Source organism: Poecile atricapillus, chromosome 4, assembly GCF_030490865.1.
Source record: "Poecile atricapillus isolate bPoeAtr1 chromosome 4, bPoeAtr1.hap1, whole genome shotgun sequence".
Taxonomy (NCBI): Eukaryota; Metazoa; Chordata; class Aves; order Passeriformes; family Paridae; genus Poecile; species Poecile atricapillus.
This window is the reverse complement of record NC_081252.1, coordinates 23,686,386-23,709,966: the sequence shown is the minus strand read 5'-3', so window position 1 is coordinate 23,709,966 and position 23,581 is coordinate 23,686,386. Positions and strand designations below refer to the sequence as shown.

At 37.1% G+C, this 23,581-nt stretch overlaps 1 protein-coding gene across 4 annotated transcripts in view; it reads right to left on the bottom strand.

The window, feature by feature from the left end:
- The window catches only part of CCSER1 (coiled-coil serine rich protein 1), a 610,518-nt gene that overhangs the window by 345,223 nt on the left and 241,714 nt on the right, over positions 1 to 23,581 (bottom strand). For all 4 annotated transcript variants that reach the window (XM_058839027.1, XM_058839031.1, XM_058839029.1 and 1 more), the window contains exon 6: positions 19,706 to 19,916. In XM_058839027.1, coding sequence (XP_058695010.1) covers positions 19,706 to 19,916 — 211 coding nt within the window. The remainder of the gene's footprint in view (positions 1 to 19,705; positions 19,917 to 23,581) is intronic.

Genomic DNA, 23,581 nt, shown 5'->3' with positions numbered 1-23,581 from the left:
CTGGAGTAGCCTGGAGTTCACACCAGCACTAAGAGCTTTAGAGCCTTACTCAAAGACACCAGTGGCTTTTGAAATTTGAAATTAATGGTGTGGCAGCCACATCACATTAGTCCAAGTCTACCCATACAAGCTGCAGACACTGCAGTGCAGATATTTGCTGCGCTTGCTCCTTTTTCAGCTCAGTGTTGACAGCTCCCTTAGACAGGTTTGTATCTTTGGGATGTGTAGAGAGGTGCTCTGAGGAGGTTAAGCCTCCTCAACAGAGGGAAAGATTAACAGCCAAGAGTAGTGCTCCTTCTCTTGCATACAGAGAAACTGATAAAAAACAAGCACTAGATTAAAAAAAAAATAAACCAACCAAAAAAAAAGCATCAAAGTCTAACAGGAAATGTAATAACACTCCTTGGGTAATCGCAAGGAATGCTCTGAGCTTCACTGGAGTTTGTCACCACATACAGTGACAAATATGTATTCACATAAATCATTATGCCCACGCTGATGGATAATACTTTACTCCAGCTGCTTATTACACAGAAGGCATTTCAACATCCTCTTGCAGAACCTCAATAAAAGGAGCATCAAACGGAAGGTTTAATTTTTCATCATCACACGAACACTCTGATTCCCACGGGAGTGCTCTGAGCAAAGGCAGGTGGATTGTGCCATCAGAGAAACGCAGCAGACCTCTGCCTTATAATGAAATCAAACAGCTCACTAAATCTAATACACACTCTAGCTGGAATTTGAGCTTCAAAAGCAACAGCCCATAACTTCAGAAATTAAACCTAGCAGAAAAGCACTGATGGCACTCTTAGATGTGCTATTTTAGTGTCGTTCTTGCCTCACATGAAAAGTTTCTTCTGAAAGATAGAGCCAAGCTGTGTGGGCTTGATACTGCTATTAAGTCATGTAACAGCATTATTTCATTGCATGCTTAACAATGCTGAAAAATGGAGATTTAGGTTTTCTTGTCTAAAGGGCAAGGAGACTTCCACATAAACCGAATTTAATGGTTTCTGCTTGTGGATTGATTTTTTTTGTTTTGTATGGGGCTTTTTGTTGGCTTTTTCACATACCTGTTCATGATCTTGTTCTTAAAAACATGCTGCAAGAATGAAAGCAGTTTATCTTATTTTTTAATAGGGAAAACAGAATGCACACCCCCACACATGAGTAGCCCTAGCATAGCAAACACATTTAGAACTATCATCATTCATGCTTTATATTCTATTGCTCTCTACAGTATTACAAAAAGGCAACAACAGAATCACAGAATGGTTTGTGTTGGGAGGGACTTTTAAAGTCATCTTGTCCAATCCCTGCAATGATTTCTACATCCAGATCAGGTTGCTCAGAGCTCCATCCAACCTAACCTTGAATGTTTTCAGGGATGGGGCATCCTCCACCTCTCTGGGCAACCTGCTCCATCACCTTCATTGTAAAAAATCCCTTCCAGTAGGTTGCAGTTCCTTTAACCTGTTTGGTTTCTGATTTGAGGTTGCAGGAGCAGGTCAGTTTCCTAAATGTAAGTATCTCTGAGAATATCCTAAGGTGCTTCAGTAGAGGGCAGGAAATATGACACAGGACATGGAGGAGACCCTCCTAGAGCTGGAGCTAGAAGCTGGATGAGATTACCATGCAGCATATTCACTGACACTCAACATTTACAGTAAGGGAACTGAAATGAGCACTTCAATACTTAAACATATTTACTTTATGCCTTGCTAGTGTACTTGGAAGAGTGCAGTTCCTAGTAAGGTAGAAGTTTGTAAGAATGTCTGTAGGAAGACTGGATTCTTCCCCTTAAAATACCCTGAGCATGAAATGAGGTTTTGCCACTTCAGGAAGTGCAACTTTTGAAGCTCTCATCAAAATTGCTGACCTTCAAGTGGAACCTTAAGAATAGTTTATCCAAAAGAATAATCTTTGCTGAGGTTTATATTGAATTATTTATTTATTATTTGTCTTCACCTGTTCCTTTTTTACTTCTTGATATGTATGGAATTATGAAAATACAGCATAAAAATCTCATGTGGCTCATGCAAGACTCACATTACACTCCACAAGCCACTGAAGGCTCTCTGGCTTTTCTGGATGAAGTTGAAGGCAGCTGAACAAACCACCATGGTGTTTGTTCAAGTCTATATGGTTTTGTTAACAGTAAACCATGATAATTCCACCCAAACCTGAGTCCCAGCATGACCACATAGTGAAAGAGGCATTAGCACAACACTTCTCACCAATGAACTCTGAATGCCATTGTAACTCAATTATATAAGACACTACTTTTTACTTACAGAAGTAGTATGAAAAAATTTCATGGCACACACTACCACCCCTAATCTTGTCCTTCTTCAGAATTCAGTGTAGTATGTCTGAAAATAAACAAGCATTTCCAAGGTTCTTATTATACTTTTACACTGTTTTAAAGAAATCTCTTTCCATTCTTGTATTCTCATATCCTTCCTTGTGTACATATTAGCAAACAGATTCAGGAAGTGTGCTCCTATTTCCTCATATTCTGTTATTGATGGATATATCTAATTTTCTGTTTTCCACACCTTACCACTCATATCCAGGGCCCATAACACTCTCTTGCCTCTCACATACACACACCTGCATTTTCTTCTCTAGTCTGTCTGACAAAGGGACAGTATTATACTCAAGACCACACCCAAATGCTTTTATATCTTTGGGAGACTCTTCTCAATGAGGTAACAGCTGCAACAACAGCCTTTACTGTTCTTGAACCTACCATTAAAAATAGTCAATGAAGATCTAATTTTACATATTTGGGGTCTTTTAGGAAAATGTTCATCTCCCATTTCTCACCACAATTTTGATTAAGTATCAAAATTAAATATCCTTTCAATGATCTTTCACATTGTCTTCCAGACAGCAGTACACATTAGCCCTTCTCTCTCCTCCCTGTACTTCTTTATTAATGTAAACTCAAGGTCTCCTGCCCCCTTTCATAATTTCTAATTACCTATATGTAATATAAGGAATGTCCATTAGCATAAAGATTATTTTTGGCCTGAGAAGCCACATTTTAAGGCTATCAATCTTTTTCGAAACTGAAAATTATATTTTTTGCCACCTCTGGGTTTTACCTTACAGCTTTTTAAAAGCAGCATTCCATGCAGAGGTTATATTCACTGCATTCTCTTTTAATTTTATTCACAGCTATTTTTATTCCACTACATTCCAATTTTAAATTGAAGCTTGCTATCACTTATAATGACTGACAGAAATTTAAAAAAGGATAATTTCATCTTTTCTTACATTCAGAAACAGTGTTTAGAGTTTGGTCTGTCATTCTGTGAAACTGGCTTGGATCTGCAATCTGCAAATGTACTTCTAAATACCAAAAAACATCTCTGTGAACATCAGGTAGAAAACAAGTTCACCATTTGATAAGGCTTGTCATTTGAAAATATAAGTAGGACATATGTGGCTCATAAATGCAAGCCTTCCTTGTAGGAAGAAATGTCTCGTTAGTTTTCTGTTCAAGCTCATTTATTCTTCAATATTTAAAGGTAAACCTGCACGTGACAAATATGAGAACATTCACAGAGGCATTGTAAAACACACGTGCATGCTTATATTACACATTCAGTGGTAAACTAGGAAACACAACAACTCATTGCTTGCTCTGTGTGTTTGCAAAACGCCAGTAAATACTGCTTAATTTGAAAATAAAGGCAGGCGTTTTTTGGTACATGGAAACTGCAGAAGGAAGCCAGAATTTACCAGTGTGCTCTCAGCCACACAAACTGCCTCCTCCTCCAACTTTACTTCTATCCAGAAATTTCTCTGGTCTAGTGACTCCCCTGGTGACTGCCCAGTGGACTCTCTCTTCCTACCACTGGGGTGCTGAAGATGTCCATCGAAAGAACACAGAGGTTTAGTTGTCCTGAGTTGTAGTCAGTGCAGCAGAGTAGGCACGAGGAAGGAAATGAGATGACCTCTTGGAAGAGCTGTACTAGTTCCTTTATCTTTCCTGATCTTGCCTGAAAGAACAGCAAGGCAGGAAATGAAACATCATTTCTTCTCTGGCCTCCTCTGAGTAAGAGCAGCAGTTACCAGCTGCTCCTGGTGCTGACGTGTGCTGAAAGACTGATGCTACCCCAATCCGTGCACATTCTCATAAGGGAATGAGAAAGCACCAGATTAAAATCTCCTGGATTTCTATCACATTTTTCAGAATGAAAAACTAAGACTACTGGAAATATTTGCTAGAGGTTTTGAAATGGAAAGAAACAGAATACACCACTAAGTTCTTGCCATTCCATACATTGTCTGTAAAACGGACAAAAATTGTCTGCTTCTGCTCCCTGAACAGTGGTCACTGTTAACAGCTGCTAAGCATGTAAAACTATCTACTTTAAATGCCTCTTCGAATTTTTCCAAACAACTTGTTCATCTTCCACACAAACACATTTAATAATAAAAAAAAAATAAAATCTATTTCCACCTAGAAACAGTTCAGAGGTAATCTCAGGTACCCCAAGAAAGCTTTTCTCTGCATGCCATCAATCTTAAATCCTTCTTTGCAAAGCTGTGTTTGCCCTTTCTTCCCAGGTCTATTGCTTCTGATAATCTGATTAAGCCACCCTATTTATTAAGAAAACCCCAAAACCCTACCGCACACAAAGACAAATAACTGCAGATTTTTCAGGTGCTACTAAAATTCTTGAAGATTGAGCATAAGCATATGATGAGCATATGATTTCATTTGAAACTATGTATTGACTCAGAATATATTTACAAACTATTATTCTGCTTTTACTGGAACTTAAGATGACCTTGTTTCTACTTCCAAAAGCTTGTATCTATATAAAAATGCATGCATTTCAAAATCACTTCAGTTACATTTCTGAAAGCCATCAACACTACATTTGTATAACAAAAATATGTAAACATTTCAGCAACAGGGCTTGCAAAATCTAAAAATCATAAATACTGTACAAGATGTAGTAAGCATGTATGTGCCCTAAACAGAGAACTGTATGACCTTAGTGATTTATATTTGTCTTTTAACAAATGAAGGTGAAAACACAACAAAGCAAATGTATAGGGTTCCACAAAAAATATTAAATTTTTAATAGGCCTTTCGGGTCCTAAAAAATTCTGTAGTAACTGTACAGTAATCTATTCAATTTTAGAGGATAGATAAAAAACCCCTAACAAACACCTATCTTTCCATATCAAACCCTGCAGAATTTATTTAAAAGGAACTGGAAAAACTTGGAATATCTTCTCAATTGGCACCTATTCAACTAACCTTTTGTATGTCAGATGGACACAAAGATGGATATTAGAAAAAGTTATATGAATGTATGGAGCAAGAGGCCAGTGACAGCAGCAGAAATTTGTTATGAATTAATCAGCTTACTCCTGGATGGAGTAAGAAACAAGGAAAATACTGGTGTCTCACAACATTCATGGGACACAAATGCTTAAAAGACAAGTGACAAATGCAGATCAGGAACAGTGTCATCCCCATTCTCTAGAAGTAGGTGTGAACAGCCTTTTCTTCAGCTCCTAGCTGGAATGGGATGGCACACTGGAGGTACAGGTGAAACAATCATGAACACACCTTTGCTAACACCTAACTTCTGAAATTGAATTGGCTTTAAAAAGTCTTAATGTTTCATTAAAGCATGACAATATTTATTCTAGTTACAGGTAAAGAATTGTTTTGTAAACAGATTTAGCCTGCACTAACCTAAACTGTAACTCTTCTGTGCTGCAATCAATCAAATGACAATAATAACAACAAAGCTTTTTAATTTCCACAGCCAAGAATCTTTTCCCTGCCTAGTCAAAGACAAAACAACTGCAATAAGCAGACGTTAAAAATAAAACTGATGGCTGCACAAATCCCCGTTAGTATGCAGAAGAACGGAGTGACAAACCTAGCACTGATCAGGATACATCTGTGCTGCACAGAGACACAGAAGCTTCTTCTGTGCCCACAAAGGCCTTGTATGTGAAAACTCTGTCAAGCTGTTCAGATCCCTGGCTCTCAAAAATTAAACTAGGTTCTTCAGTGCTTTCTTTCTTTTTTTTTTTTTTTTTTTTTACCCTGTAGGTGAAGAACCTTTTGCTGATATCCAAATTAAACCTCTCGAGTCACAGCTTCATGTTGCTGCCTTGGGTCAGGAGAGTGAAGAGATCAGTACCTGTCCCCCTGCTCCCCCCTCCATGAGGAAGCTGTAGACCATGATGAGATCTCCCCCCTCATACTCATCTTCTCCTGGCTGAACAAACCAAGTGACCTCAATCTCTCTTCCTACGGCTTCCCCCCTAAACCCTAAATGTACCTGCAAAATCATACTGCCATCACTTTCTTTACTGCAACAGAAGCATCACAATCACCAGTGTAAGTCCACCATTCAGTGTTACTGAAATCTAAGGATGTGCTTAAAAACATTAGTTTCTACACAGAATCTGTGTAGGAAAAAGTGCCTGTTTCCAGAAGTTAGTTTTAGTGCCTACATTTTGCTTTACAAGAACAGAAGTGGGAGGTTTTTTTTCCCTAGAAGTGCCCACTGTGCAACAAATGACAATAATAATGACAATTATTTCATGTCAACTTGCCTGATCCATGGACAGCTGATCCAGGCTGGGTCTTTATAGATGGTCAGTGCATGAGGAGTGCCTGTGTAGAGGTTATTTTAAATCCAAGCTGCCAGACTGACTTTGTGTGTTTCATCAAGGTCTGTGTATCATGATGCAACTGAGCTGCTGTGCATTGGAGTCAAGTAGAAAACTGGAATTCAGGCACCCATGGCAAAAACTGTGCTAGGTTTTGATTATCTGATTATTTCTGCTGCAAGACTATGACTTGAAGCAGGATCAGCACTTGAAACTGAAAAGAATGGCAGATTTCAGATTTGTTCTCAGTCAAAATTAAAACTGTTGAAATGAGTTCACATAAAAACCAGAAAAATACACAAACTACAGTTGATGCTTGAGTTGACTTAAAAATTTAGCCCTGCTTTCATTAATATCATTATTTTAATTTCAATTGTACTTTGCCAATCACGGTCTATAACTGAACAGTGCTTTGGTACAAGCCCCCTCTTTGCTGCTATCCAGGGTTCAATATATCTTCTCAAACTGCCAGTATGACAAGCTACCAGTGCTTTTTGCTGGGCAGAAACCTTTCTAAATAAAGCTCTGACTTAAGCCTTAATACAGGAATAAAAAAGTTAAGTCTCACAACCTCATTACCATCACCCTTCTAAGTCAGAATAAATGCTGTGCATTATACAATTATAAACACTTTTTTTTTTCTCTGTCCTTTCACTCCTAATGTTTTTTCCTTCCAAAGCAGCTGAGTGAACTTCTTACCATAGTGGCAATGAGCAAGAAGAACCTGAAAAATGTCATGGACCAAAGCCATGAGGATTTCTTTCATCAGACAATATATGAATATTTTATGCTACTGCTCCAAAAGCCATCTGGAATAATGGATATCCCAAACCTTAGTCCTCTTACTTTCCCTTGTGGTTGGAGCTCATAATCTTGTGACAGCAAACTGTATTAACCCCCCATCACACCAAAAAAACAAAATAAAAAAGCCCTAGAACAAACCAACCAACAACAACAACAAAAAAAACCCCACCAAAAATAATTAAAAAAACCACCAAAAAACAAAACAAAAAATCTCCACCACCTTAGGACAGCTAAAGAGCTCAGCTGTTTGATCTTACTTCTGGATTTCATGTGTAACACTTGCTAAAGTGTACACACACAAACCACAGAAGACAGATGATAAGAAGACCCAAAACCAAGAAATTTAGCATATTTGTCCTTAGAAACAAGAGACAAAATGTTAACCTTAGTGCAATAGGATGCTCGCAGTACTGGCAAAGTTACTGTCAGGATAAATGAGTTGCTTCAGCAAATACCAAACACAGAAGCAGGCCTGCCAGGGTGCCAGACTAGCTCAAACAACCACCTCGCTCCCAGCAAAGCATTTCTACATTTAGTTCATATTCTGCCACTTTTCTCCTGTTCCTGTTTTTGCATCTGTGCCTCATTCCCTCTCCCTTTTGCAGCTATATTCCAGATAATGGCAGGAATTTGTAATTTGACATTAAAACCAAGATGGAATAAATGAAGGAGTTTTTTTTTTGGGTATAACTTGCACAGAGAATCCTTTCTGAATGACACACAGGAGTAAAGCTATCACTGCTAGTATTGCATTTCTCCAAAAGATCTGAATGCAAAAGTAGTTTAAAGGTATGTAAGTTTTTATTATCCTGACACATTGAAACAGTTCTATAAGAAAAAGGATTTTCAGTTTCCAGCATGTCCAAAAAGGTTCATTCCTATCTCTATTCCATAAAAAATAGAATAAAGTTCTGCAATGGAACCATGGCACAGACAAAACTAAATGAAATCTTAAAAAAATAAAAATCAGCACAAGAATAATATGCTCTTGAAGACTCACCATATATCTATCTATACATGGATTCTACTACATGAATAAAAGTAAGCACTAGCTTTGAAATTATCACCCTACTACATGTTCTTGAACTCTAATGGAAACATTCCATAAGACACTGTATCCAACTACTAAAAATCTCTTTTTTTTCCAATAGGCTCTGGAAGACCACACTGCATTTCATTTATCTGTCCACAGAATATCACTTATAAACAGTACCCATTTAAAAACTAAGGACACAGCACTATGCAATGACAACATTATAGGACCAAAGTTCATACAAAAATTATTTTTTTCTATGATTTAAAATACTGTCAAAATATTTTTAAATGCTTCTGTAAGATCCTCTGCAGCATTCAGATACAAATACATAGGGGAAGGAAACTGAATAATATCAAAATTTTCAAAATAATGAGAAGAAATAATGAGAAGAATATTCTGTACTAATTCTAATACTAGTATTCTATTTTATACTAATTCTTACAAATCCTAGCCAATTAAGCTGCACATAATACAAGTCCTGAAGTGACTAGAATGTGAGAAAATAATTTATCCGAATAATACTATGTAATTCTATTTTCGTAAAAGCTGGGATATAAATAGTGACAAATTGTATTTTGAGCCAGTAAATCACCCTAATAAATTGTTCAGTAAGCTAGAAAAAGATGCCATAAACACAAGATAATCAGAAAGATGCTTAAGTTGTGGAAAAAAAAAAATCAATTATATGAATAAACAAACCAAGAGCCAAACACTGTGTTGTATCAGCAAACGACAGCATATGGTAGAATATGGCCTACAAAATATAATGATGAATCTTGCACTGTCAAAACATAATGGCATCTTAATAAAGACAGACACAACTTAGAAAAAGCTTAATCACCAAAGTCAAAAGAAATACATTAAAAGTTCATATTCATTAAAAAATCACTTGTGAAAGAACAATGCAATGACAGAATGATGCAGGTTAGGAAAGCTCAGTATCTTAACAACAGCCTAAGAAACATATTTTAAAAATGCTTTCTACTGGAAGTTACCTAACAGATTTTTGGTATGGATTCACTTTTTAGCAGCAAATTCAATGCAACCATCAGTGTCACTAGCAAGAGACAGTGGTGTATTTTAGGTATATCTGTGAGAACTGTTATTACACACATCAAAAAAAAGCACATGTATCTCCCTGAGTAATTTATTGTAAAAATGTATAAATACTACACAGCTATATACCCACAGACTCATACACACATCATACAATCACAATGAAAGAGGCTGTCAGGCCCACCAGAATGCGAATTATAATCACAACCACATGCAAACAGAACCTGTGAGTGTGAATCCATTTCAATGTCATTGTTGTACTCCTTCAGGAGGTCCAGAGCTCACTAACATCAAAGCAGAGCTCTCCACTGCCTCAACGAACTTTGAAAGAGAGCTTTGCTGAAATAAAAAACTAGACAGTAAAACTTATGATAGTTGACTGGTTTTACAGAAGTCAGTATGATCCACAATATTTTTATCATGGGTTATCTAAAACTCTACCTTGAATGATCAGTTTGAGTACTCCGAAGAGGCTAATCTCTGTTTCAGCATACAAGCAATCTACACAAAAGGAATAAAAAGTTCTCCTTTCTGATGGGGCAAATGAGGAAAGGTCCTGCTCACGTGGGAGATCTGCACACTTACTTACAAGTGATGATTGTGGTTAAATCTTTTAGCTAGCTATAAAACATCCAGACCCACTCAACAGTTTGTCTCTACATGCACCCTGCCAGTCTTAATTTTGAAAGCAATTGTTGTTCCATAGTACTGTGCATGAGGGTAGGAGCACAAGTTTAAGACACCAACGGATTCAAAGCTGCATCACAAAGCGTAGAGGCAGAAAACAAAAAGGGGCTGGGGACTGGTGAGGAAAATGCTCATTTTCATAGCAAATGACTGACCCAAACACTGCCTTCTTTCTCTGTCCTACTATCAGAAGTTTATTAGCAGCAGAGGTCTTACAGAAATGAGCAAGGCTGGCATGGCTATACACTGGAGATACAAGAACTTATTTCACCACTGATATAATTTAATACCATAGTTTAAATGAAATGTGAAGAACCATCTTCAGAAGAGATTTCTGCATGGGGTGGCAAGTAATGGAAACTGCTCCTCTATTTCCACAGTGGCAGTTTTTAGATGTGACCAGAAATTTGTTTTCTTCATATAATAAAGCAAAAGAAAGAGTTTAAGAACAAAAGTAAACAGCCCTTCCCCCCCCCCCCAAAAAAAAAAACCCAAAAAACAAAACCAAAAAAAACACCACACTGATTTGCCCAGAAGGGACAGGGGAAATTGTGCCACATAAGAGAAATAAAACTCCTAGGGTATAAGTGATCTTTGGCTAGTCATTTATTCTATTTATTCTGCTTGAAAGAGGTGTAAGGATACAGTCTGACAACTTTCTTGGCTGCTTTATGACATGCTGAATTTTTACTGAGGCAACATCAGTTATCTCTGAACATGTATTTGTTCCTATTTAGATTATCTTCACAGAGATCTGACACAAGAGCTGTTCATGAAAAGAATAATCTTTCTCTTTAGCTTGCAAATGAGGATATTGCTTTTACCTGACAACTCTGCAGTACTTTTTGTTGAGTCCAGGAGGGAAAACAGAGGAGAGTTTTCAATTAAAATTTAAAAACAATTCCTAGCATGAGTAACTTTGCATGAAACATCCAGGAGCTCTTCATTACGTGGATGATTATTGTCTCTCAGAAAGACACTCACCATGAACCCAAACATGCATGGAGAAAGAAAGATGAAGAGAGCAGCATTCTGACAAGGCACCCAGTACCAGCTGGATTAAATGTACCTGTGCTATTTTCCACCCAGCTGAGGCTCTGACCAGAGGCAGAGAACTGCTGTATCTGCAATATTAAGGTACGTAAGGGAGTGAAATGCAGTCAATTGGACATACTGAATATTTCTTTAGATACACTACATGCTCATGAAAAATACGTGTGTCTACCAACTGGCTCTGGACAATTACATAACCAGGTGCAGGATATGTCCCTGATGTGCAATTTCTAAGTCCTTTTCCAAAAAATGTTTATTTTTCTGTCACTGGGATTCATCATGTAAGCCGTGAAACAAACAATTTCATCTTTATAAATTCAAGTGGCACCAGACTGCACAGAATCAGCACCATTATTTTCTGTCAAAACCATAAAATCATAACAGTCCAACTGCTCTGCAGTGACAGAGATGACATCTACTAGATCAGGGTGCTCAGTTGTAAGCATGCTGTATCAGCATTTCTCATATCTTTTCTTTCTTCCACTAGAAAAATAATCAGGACTGTTCTGATAACTGGGCTGCAAAGTAATAGAATGCAGGGTGCAGAGAAAACATTGAACAAACCTACAGCACAGAGCAATGCCAGGATCCAGCTGCGCTACAAACTGGGAGAATTTCTCCTGTGACTACACTAGCACTTGCTTCAGATATTCTGGATTATCAAGGCACTAGATATAATTAAGAGATCAAATTTAAATTTCTGCAGAATCATTCTTATGGTCATATATGGACACAAATATTGAAATGGGTAACTACATGTACAGTTGGCACTCCACTGCCTGAGTATTAGACCTACATTCTTATCTGTTACCTTTTACTCTTCTTGGACATCCATTTACAGCAGCAACAGCTGCATATTGCCAGTTTTACTGCTTTATCTACAGAACCAGTCATTTTTCAGTGTCAGGAAAACTCTGAAACCTATCATGAGGAATAAAAAAATCCTAACATGTAGAGGGAATACCGTGTATGGCTTCAGAAGTTGAGAGACTAGTTAGATGAAGACAATTATTTTTGGTTTTAACCTACTGGACTTGAAGATAATGGCACCAGCTACAAAACTCATATGAAATGCTCTTTATAAATTACAAAACAGTTTGATGAGTTGGTATTTTCATAACAATAATAAATTTGCAGGGAAATAAATTAAAATGAAGCTTTGGTGCTATGCACTCATCTTCAACCCAGTCCTATTTAATTTTTTTTTTCTCTTAAAAAAACTGGGTAATTGGATAACTGATTGGGAATTTTTTTAGACCTGGCAGCATTGTGCATTTTTTAATCTGAAATTCTTCCATCTACCTCCTGTTATTTAACTCAAATTACTCATGAGCCTTAATAACTTAGTATAATCAATTTCTTCTATAGACTCCTGCAGACATTCAGGATTTCTTCCCCTGCTTGCTCATCATTGTGCAATGCACTTCTTGCTATTTGCCAATTTATCACAAAATGCAATTGGTGCGATCAGCTCCATTGGTGGGATTTACCTGACTGACCTGCAGCACCTGATCAAAACCATGGAAGTACTAAATGAGAAAATGGTTTCAGTTTTGCAACAGTTATAATTTTATGGTGTTCAGCCACAGGTTAATCACAGCCAATTGCACAGAAGTGCTGATGTAGCGACATTACATGTTAACAGGGTTACTATTTTTAATGCCTGTCTGCAAGGTACTGCTAAGACCTGGCTTCTTGAGGAGGCTGGGGCACAATCTATGCAAATTTTTGCTGACCTGGAGCAAGCTGCCCTGCCAAATGAAAATGTTTCACTCAGACAACCACAGGAGAAATAAGAACTCTTCACTTGCTTTCTGAATATTTGGAGTAGACACTTCTATCACCACCACCTCTACATGTGGAAGAGAATTTGTTTCATGGTAAAACTGGTTTGAGCCAGGCTGCAGCACATTCATATAATCACACATGTAATCTACAAAGACTAAGCCACTAAACCAGTGGCAGAACGAACAGAACTGAAATTTTCCATTTTGAGTATTAAAAACATTCTGAATGTAGCCTTCAAGAGAACTTCGATGTGAGCATGGGCAACAACAAACTGGTAACTGAGCTGAACCAATTCAAAAGGTCTTTTATTGAGCCAGGATCAGTGTGCCTCCACAGGGGCCCAGAGCTGTGCGCCCATCCCAACCTGTAAGCTCACACTCTGAAGTACCCAGAGTATCAGCAAATGAATAAACTGCCCAGGATCATCTGTTTTAAGGTACAAAGATCCTTAAGAGAAAAGGAGTCCAGGAAGGTTGTACATTCTTCAGGAAAGAAATCTTAATGGCACAGGAGAAGCCCATCCCCATATGCCAAAAGACAAGCTGCAGGGAAGATAACCAGCATGGCTGAACAGCGAGCTTTGACCAGAACTTTAGGAAAAAAAAATAAATAGAGAATTTGAGATCTTTGCAAGAAGAGGTAAGAAACTCAGGAGGACTAAAAAGACTTCATGAGGTTATGCTGGGAGAAAATTAGAAGGGACAAAACCCAAGTAGAACTTAATTTGTCCGCTGCCATATAAAATAACAAAAAGAGCTTCTATAAGTACATAAGAAACAAAAGAAGGGTTAAGGAGACTCTCTATCCTTTACTGGATGCAGGGGAAAACAAAGTGACAAAGGATTAGGAATTTAGTGCTGTTTCATCATCCATCTTTAGTAGTAAAATAAGTTGTCCTCAGGAGACAACTCAGAGCTGGAAGACAGGGATGGGGAGCAGAATGAAACCACATAATCCAAGTGGAAATGGCCAGCAGCCTGCTAGACATGCACACATCTACGGGGCCAGACAGGATCCACCCAAGGGTACTGAGGGAGCTGGTGGAAGAGCCCACTGAGCCATTTTCAGTCATTTACTGCTGTCCTGGCTCACAGGGGAGGTCCCAGCTGATTGAAGGGTAGCAAATGGGATGCCTTTGTACAAGAAGGGCTGGAAGGAGGCAGCCACAGGCCTGTCAGCTTGGTGCCAGATCCACCTGAGTGCCATCACATGGAATGGACAGAATTGCTCCTGTACATGAAGGATGAATAACTAAATAACTGGGTTTGCTCTTTGTTATTAAATATAATGGATAATCTTAGAATAAAACATCTTCACTAACAAAGTGAATACCTGATTATATCCACTTGTTCCAAACATTCTCTACTACTCTGGCATACACTCCTAGGAAAAAAAAAACACAGAAAGTGCAACAATGGGGTGTCATGTGTGGCTTTGCAACCAGCTGGGCATGGGGATGGAAATGTATATTTCCGAGTGAAAAAGCCAATTTAACATGATAAATTTAAATCCTATTACTAAATCTAGTACATTTTTATTATTAGTTAGTTAAATTTATGAGTATATGCAGTGTCAACATACCATGAAATGAAGGAATTACCAATTTCCAGCATGAATTACTTGAAAAAAGGGACTGTGTTAGATGCAGAGCTGTTGAATAAATCAGCAATGCTACAGTGGTTAATTACAAAGTTACTTAAAGGAAGAAAACCTGCAGTATTTTACAGTGTATTAAATTTGCTATTGGTTCCTAGTGTGGCTAACACAATATTAGAAATCTAATACATTTCATGAAGGAAATGCCTTAATGCCTGTAAAAACCATAGTTTAAGGCCAAGTCCATATTGACCAGCAATCAGACTACAAAATATCCTAACAGCAATTAGCTTTTTCTCAGCACTTTCCATCAGTGGACTGCAAGTGTATAAAAGGGGACTCTATAATTATGCTTATTTTACTGATGAGGTGAAAGATGCATGGGGAGAAGTAATGCAGCCAGCGATATCTGACAGACTAATTGCAGCCTGAGTGGTATCACTCTGCCCCTCTAATCTCAGGCAACCTTAATGGCCAGTCTCACAGCAATTTTGACATAATTTTCCACATTTCTCTTTTTTTTTTTGAGGTTGGTTTTTTTTCCAAGTGTAATCTAAAGACACTGTATTGGACACATTAACTTTTAATGACAGCCACAGGCAGCTGCAATTTCTCTCAGTAAAATAAATGATTAATTAGTAAAACACAGTATGCAATATATGTCCAAAGTGACTTAGTCCTATTGCTAATTGTAGCAATTAGCTACAGCTCCATAGCCTGCATGGTGTTTTGCAGAGCTCCAAAAAAAAGCATGGGCTGAATAATTTATATTCCAAATTACACAAACATAGACAACATATCTTAATTTTCTAGATTAGCAACCAGTAAGGTCACTTCCAATAGCCCCATAAAAATCCCTAAAAGTAGAATTATGCAGCTGGTAAACTATATATTTCATAAAGAATACATGGAAAATATGACCTTATTTCCTTCCACAAGCCTGAAGATTTTCTTTTTATTATGGTGCTCAGTAAAATTAATCAACAAGCTCAACAACTAAGGGTTGAACAAAACCCCATTATCACTGACTAAATGGATTCCTTCCCAATACAACTACATTTTTCCATTATGTTTATTTCAGCATAAAGACCTTCTCTTGCAAGGAACAAAGCCAAAACCATACAAGTTTTAGCTCACATGTTTGTGCCTGAAACGTTCGACCAAAAATTTTAGAAAAGGCAAAACCCTTAAATGTCCCCTCAATTACCCAGACTTCAATATTGCCTAAGCCAGCTATAACTCAAGCCATAAAAAAGTTAACAGATGGAAATAATTTCATTCTCATCTGGAAGAGTACAGGAAAGCCAACATATTGCTTGGTTAAGAGGCATTATATACTCATTATTGCTGATAGTAATGAGTGAGAGTGAAGCTAGTCTAGTTTTCAGAAGCTCATTGGCTGAACACAATCAGTTACCAGAAACATTATAAAACATAGAAAGTATAGAACATCAATTACTTGATACTTTCCTCCTGCAATGGGGGAGAAAACAAATGACAGATTAATTGAAGAAGCATTCAGAGCAGAGAGGCCGGTCTCAAGTCAAAAGGTACAGAATCAATTTCTTAGGAGTGGACAAAGCTCCCAAATTTCATCCATCCAACTCCTTATTTTCTTGTCTTCTCTCTTTCAAATGAGAGGAGTTACTACTGGCAAAAAGATCAGTACTATAAAGACTGTGAGAAAAGAAAAAACCAAAAACCAAACAGTCAAAATAAACATCCAAGAGCTGCAGAGAAAAGGGAGACCAAGACATCACGGACAGGCTGCAAAACAGCTTGCATTGTCTGTTGTGCTGAAGTGGCTTCTATCAAGCTGCCCATGCTGGGTAATATGGGTAACACTCTGGTAGTACTTGTTTGTGAAATTCTGCATCCCACAGGTGTTGGTTACACAATTCATTGCAGATTTGTCTGTCAGAAATGGAAAATCCATGAGAAAAAGTTGCAGATGAGATTGAGAGAGATCTTCCAGAGCACTTGGAAAATGACTGTATTTCCTCACATGCCACGGCCCTCCAGACTGCTCAGCTTTGTTCAGTGAGGTTTTCCAAAACATTGGGGAACAATCTGCCTTATGAGCCTTACATGGCCAAACCCATAAAGAATTATCAGTAGACATTCTCAAGGCTTTTTCACTGAAAGTGAAATGGTAATTAATTCTCTTAATTGAACGATCATTCATTAGCTTTTTACTAAATAACATTCTCAATCTTGAGAGTTACTGCCATGCCTTCTATTTCCCTTTTCAAGATAAGACTAATAACAAGCCTCTAAGTCTGCAGCACAGTACAGCATACATTGTATGCAGTTTTTCCATTTAGATTCTTCAATTACAAGCAACTGCAACAAAAAAAAAAGCTTATTTTACTAGCTAGTATTAAATTTTGGCAGATCATAATTAAATTATTCCTTAGAAGCAGTGCTCAGTGCTTAAGAAGAAGGATTACATTGAATAACAGGGCTAATATTTTAACTCAATTAGCATGTTATTTTTCAATAAAGAGGTACACACTACTATAATTCCTTCTTCAATAGGTAATATCAGCTATAAAACAAATAGTGCAACTTCTTTTTCTGGTAACCTGTTTAATTTTCCCCATGAAGTTTGTAGGCTTTATATTTTTGAAGTGGATGAAAATACATGACATATTATTACTTTTATAAATATATAATCTTATTTTACACACTTGCAAGCATAAAATACTTCCATTCTATAAGAGACTGCCAGAGACTATGTTTGACTACATCTAAAAATGCCTGAGCATTCCATGGTAAGGAAAGAACTTTTCTTTTATGTCTTTTGTTCTGTACCGTTCTGAGTTTGATTTATAATATTGGTTGGGGCAGAAGTGATTTTTGGATGAAAAAATTACATCTAGTTGCAATGGAAGTAAAGGATCCTCTCCATGGAAACTGTCTGCTAAATATGCTCACATGACTTATTTATCAGATTCTTCAATGCAATATTTCAGTTTTATGGAATTACATTTTCCTGTAATCTTTCACTAAAAATTTAAAAGTGACAAATGTATAAATATCTGAATTTCTGAAGATAATCAAGTGATGTCATTTCAATATAAATTTCCAACATATTTTACGGTCATGTCCTTGGTTGTTCAAAGTAGCCACCTGGGTTCTTTTGAGGTAAGTTACAGCACATATGGACATCCAAATGTAGGATTAGGAAAAGGCCATTTTGATGTCATAGGGCAAGAGAAGAAAACTACAGACACACACTGTGTCCCAGTCAGCTGAGGAGAGGAAAATGATACAGTGCAAATGAACAAATAAGTAAAAGAGTGAATGATTGCGATGAAAAAATAAGATCAATGAGTTACATAAGGAGGTATTAGTAACTGGACATGAAACTCCCATGAGTCACATGAAATACCTCATGTTCCTTTTGTGGAGATCACCTGGTGAATGTTTTTAAAGATGAAGTACTGAAAGGTACAATGTATTTCCAAACAGAAAATAACAGTAGTTTCTTACACAAGTTTAATGGAACTCTAAGTTAAAACTAAAATTCTTACGCTTACCATCATGGTAAGAAAGACCTTTTCTGAGCATTATAGACTTATCCACACTAGAAGCAATAGAGAATGCTGCCAATATCACCACATGAATGTTAGAACTGCTATGTCATATAATATTTGTTATTTATTTCCAGTAAAATTAAGTTACAAATCCTTTAAATTCACTCTATATTCTCACATTATATAAAAAGCAACTAATGGAGAATTAATGATTTCAGTCCTGGATTCAGTAACCCAGAAGTGCATTACGGATCCATACAGCACAAATCAAGCTTCTGATGAAGCTTCAGTGAACTGAAGGAAACTGGAAAGCCTGGGGCTCGCCAATGAGCAAAAAACATGCTGTTTAGGAGCATTAATTGCAAGCTACCATGGGTAAACCTTGGATAAACCTTTTCAGATAGGACAACAGTCAGTTGAATTTAGATACAGATCATCAGGAAGTGAGCAATAAAAGCCCCCCTATTTATTTTTAGTCTTTATTATATGAAGCTTCAAGAGGAGAAATTCTGTTTCAATCTTCAGGAAAGAAGTTACAATGATGTAGTCACATACTGGAATGGTTACCCAGAGATGATGTGGAGACCCCATTAAGGTACCAAAAGTTTAAGTCCACAAGGATCTGAACAACCTCTTCTGAGGCAGCCTTACTTTGAGTAGAGAAGATGGACCTCCAGAGAGTCCTCTGAACATAAATTATTCTGTATTTCTATGAACTATATATATAAAAACAAACTTTCTTGTAGATCGAAGTAATGCAAACTGCAATTTGCTAACAACAAGGATGAAAGTTCACAGTGTATACCTGAGTAAAGGCTCCACAGCTAGAAAGTATAAAAAAAAATTTCCAAGTAATTTTATTTCTCTAAAATTCTAGAAACAGACACAAAAGAAAATTTTCAAAGCAACACCAGCAGTCTATAGAGGAAGAAGGAGAGAATATAGCATGACAGGACAAGCTAGGACTCTTGAAATTGTTAGGAATGGCCCAGTGAATGGCACACAAAATCAGATTTCAGCAATCATTTACAAACTCACACTGGTAACCTTTTAGAACTGTTTCTTAAGAGTTTGTTTTGGTTTTTTTTAATCTCTGCATTTCTCCTCTAAATGAATTGCATGCAACTTCATAATGCGTAACAACTGTAGTAAGAAAATTGAAAAGCTCTGAAATACTGGAAGAAAACAATACAGTGTATTTTGACCTGAAGCAGCTGGCCTCCCCTGTCCCCTTTTCTGTAAAAGCACAAGAAAAAAGCATTACACTCTGGACACCAAGATAGCAGGATCATTTAAATTCTGCTGAAGAATAAACTTTCCAACCTTCACCATGTTGAGGCATGACTATTTATACTTCTGCATCAATTTCTTGTATTCAAGACATATTAAAAGACATCAAGTCCATAAACTTTACTGACCCTTTTCTGCTGCTTAGCTCATTAATGCTTAAATATATTAATCTGACAAATAAGTGGGTGATTACCTCTTGAAGAACCCTCTTCATTTTCAGAAGCAATGTCTTCACAGCTGTGCAGTCTTGGAGCATCAATCTGAAGGGCAGAGACTCAATGCCTCCACCTTCTTCCAGACCAGTGAAAGGCCACTCCACAGATGGGCTGCCAGCCAGCTGGCTGACACGAGGGTACCTGGCTTCCCCTTGCTCCACCTCCTTCGACAGCTTCAGGGATAGATTCCTTGTGAGAGAAAACAGAAAGGTCAACACTAAAATATGAAAAGGAACTAATAAGTTGGGGGGTGGTAATTCCTCTGAGCTTAGACACTTAGGCATTTGCTTTTTGAGCCTACTAGCATGAACAGCCTTTAAAACACACATGTAGCGTATGGCGTTAGCAATAAAATATGCATTTATAAAGGGAACACATTCTACAGGAATTAAAGCCATGCTCTAGCTCACACCCTACAAAAGAAAGCCATTTTCTTAAAACAAAATATCCTATGGGCAAAACTTCTACAGGTCTATTTTATTTCAGTTGAGCTTTACAAAAAAAAAGAATCTGTCATGCACTTTCAGAAGCTAAATCAAATCACAATCTTCCATGCTCTTTGACTTAGAACTCAGAAAGAAAACTGCAAAAAAGAAGACTCCCTTCTGGGCTGGCCCAGTGACATAAGATGAACCTGTCATATAAAAGAGAATATGGAATTTAACTAAACTGCACTAACGTTTAGGTTTAGTTACTACTAAAGCTATATAAGCAGAGCATGAAACAAAACAACAGTATGTTGTGGCTGAGAATGCATTAAAGACACAAATATTTTGATGGGCTTTAAAGGCAATGAAAGACCATTATTTTGCTGCATACATACTATCTTCCTTTAATATCAGAGCAAGTTATCTAACCACTTTTCCCATGATGAAGAAAGGCATACAAAATTAACTCAGTACAATTAAAGCTGCTAGCATAAGCAGTGAAGAAAATCACAACTATTATTATTATTCTTTTAAAATATTATTTCAATTTACTGTTCCATTTGAATTTTTATGCAACACAAACTGATTCTGCCATAGTTTGGAAGGACAAAGAATTTTCCCACATGAAATTTTTCCTTAGCTTTGGTTTATAGGATCCACAGATAAAACCAGATTAATATGATTTCTTAAGATAAATAATTCCCACTGCCATACTAAAAAAAAATGGAAATTAAGATACTATATTTTATGGAGGGTTCATCTTTATATTTTGAAAGTTATTCAATATGCAGTAAATAAAACATGTTAGATCAAGCAATGTACCACAGATTACACACATGGAGAGATCCTCATCATGGCCAACGGAACTAAAATTTCAGGCTCTTCAAGATTCATAAAACAACAAAAATTAGTCTGTTTTAATTTTAAAATGTGTTTAAACATCTTTGCATAGAATATTTTTCATCCTTTAAAATAAAAATATGAGGTGGATGTTAAAGTTCCTTTTGATTGAAGGATATTAAACCACTGCTGTTTTATAGCCTTTAAACAAAACCCAGGTATAAATCATGCAAAGAAATAACAATTTAGGAAACTGAAGTATCATAACATAGGCCACTTTAAAGGTTTATAAAAGAAGCCATATTCAAACTATTGGAATCTACACTTGCATATGATTTATGTACCCAGAAAAGCACATTATTTAAATTAAGATGAAACAACAAGTTTCCCTTTTTTCTCCCACCCAGTGCCTGCATATTAGAAGATGGATTATTCTTTAGAATATTCTGCGCATTCACTTTGTAAGTCTCACTGAAGTTTCATCTTCCCCACACTCCTGGTACAGGCATCCTGTAAGGGTCCCACCCTGACCCTGAGAAAGGACCAATTTAAGATGAACTGTCTCCCATAAGAAGTCTTTTACTGCCCACTATTAGGAAGAAGCACCTGGTATCACCAGCCATGCCCTGCTCCCCGGTGAGGAGGAAATAAGTGGTATTCTTGGAAAACTATCCTCCTCTCTGGAAGAGATACTGTGTTTATGTATAGGCTATAGATGTACTGGAAATACAGCAATTCTGAATTTCAAATAAAGAAAATATTTTCAGTTACATCAGTGGGCTTTACATTGATATCACAGCACTCAACACACAAAATTACCATCTTTTCAAACACAGAATCTTGTACTAAAGTATGAAAAGCACCATAATAACATATTACCACTCACAGTCTTAAGAGTTTAAAAGCTGACTCAATTGCTACTTGAAAATGGTGACTCAGAGTTAGTTGGTATACAAAGAGTAATCAGACTATACAGTCCTTCCTGATAGTTCAGAGGTGCTTTAACTGATCTATGACAGAAAAACTCTGCACTTCCTGATACAACTCATCCTACATGCTGCAGAAAAAAGAAGCTCATTTAAAATTAATTCCAGAAATAGTATTTCATTAAGTTCCTTATTAACAACATCTAGGTGGTCTGTTACATTATTATTATGGTAATCCACTGCAATTCATCTCAAAGCAGCAGTCAAGATTCAGAAAGGAAAAAAACAAACCCCATTCTTCCTAAATTAGAAGTTTCACTTTATTAGTAAAACATCTCAGCCTGCAAAGTTGGAGTAGGGACTGGTTCCGTGGCTGGTAGTGCAGGAGGTCCTTACAGATGGCCAGACCCTCCACCTTCCCAACATGCATTCACTGTAATAGAAACATTTCACAGGCAAATATTATCTGTGACAAACTTAAGCCCTTGGAAAAAAGCCTCAAAAGGTCTACTTTAATGACCAAAACCAATGTATTTCATCTGAGTGACAGCATTAAATATATATTATCAACATCCAGTATTTCAGAAAACCAATTTGGCTACTTTTAAATACATGGCTATGGCCTGAGCTCTAAATTCACCTGCCATATGCTCAGACTAAATTCCTACTTTAATAAAAACATACCTGAAAATGTTCTGAGCACTGCAAGTCAGTCTCAAAACACTTCTAAAATGGTTTGACCACTCTTTTCAATGATTCACTGGCATGGTTTGGTTATCACTACAGGCAAATTGGATGGCACCACTCCATTCTGGAGGATGTCAGTAGTGCAGATGAGCACTGAAACCCCATCCCATAGAAATGTCTCCTCAAATCCCTGAGCCTGGTCATGGAGCCCTGAATGGCAACAGAGAAAGGGACACAATGTTAGTAGAATTACTGCCATCATATGGTCAGAAAATCCACAAAAACATTGTTACAAGTCTGTAACCATTAAATAGGGTGAAAACTTGTGCAACTCAAAGGTATTTCCAGCCTGCTGGCTTGTTCCTTATTTATCTGGACATATCTACTGAGCACTACAAATCTATTTCCCCATTTCTAATTGATACTAAGAATCAGAAGCTGCAACATCCACAGTCAGTAAAATGGTAGTGCCATTAACGCAGATTTCTATTTCAAAAGCCATCTTTACTGAAATAGTATGCTAGCATTAAAATAATCAATCAGTGGCTTGCAGCATTTAATAGCCTCCATCAATCCAATGCAACCACATGTTAAGTGAGTAAGAGACACAGTTGTGCAGCTCCTTTGAAAGCTCCTTTTCGTTAGGAAGGTAGAACAAAGCCAATTTTCTTATACTAAAGAATTCTTGAAGTATTTTATTAAAAAGAAATAGGAAAAAAAGGGGGGGGGGGGGGAGGGAAAAGAAAAAAAAAAAAAAAAGGACCCAAAGACATGGATTTGCAGCTTGAGCTTAAGTTATTCTTCCCTTCTTACTGATCCTCAGATCAATGACTTAAACAGCTTATGGTAATTTGAACTTCACTTACATAAAGATCCCCAGATTATGTGGACTTTAATCTTCTTAGTTTTCATCAGCAGTGCTCAAGATGTTGCTAAAGCAGAATTAGCCTAAACTAACACAATTGGTTCCCCT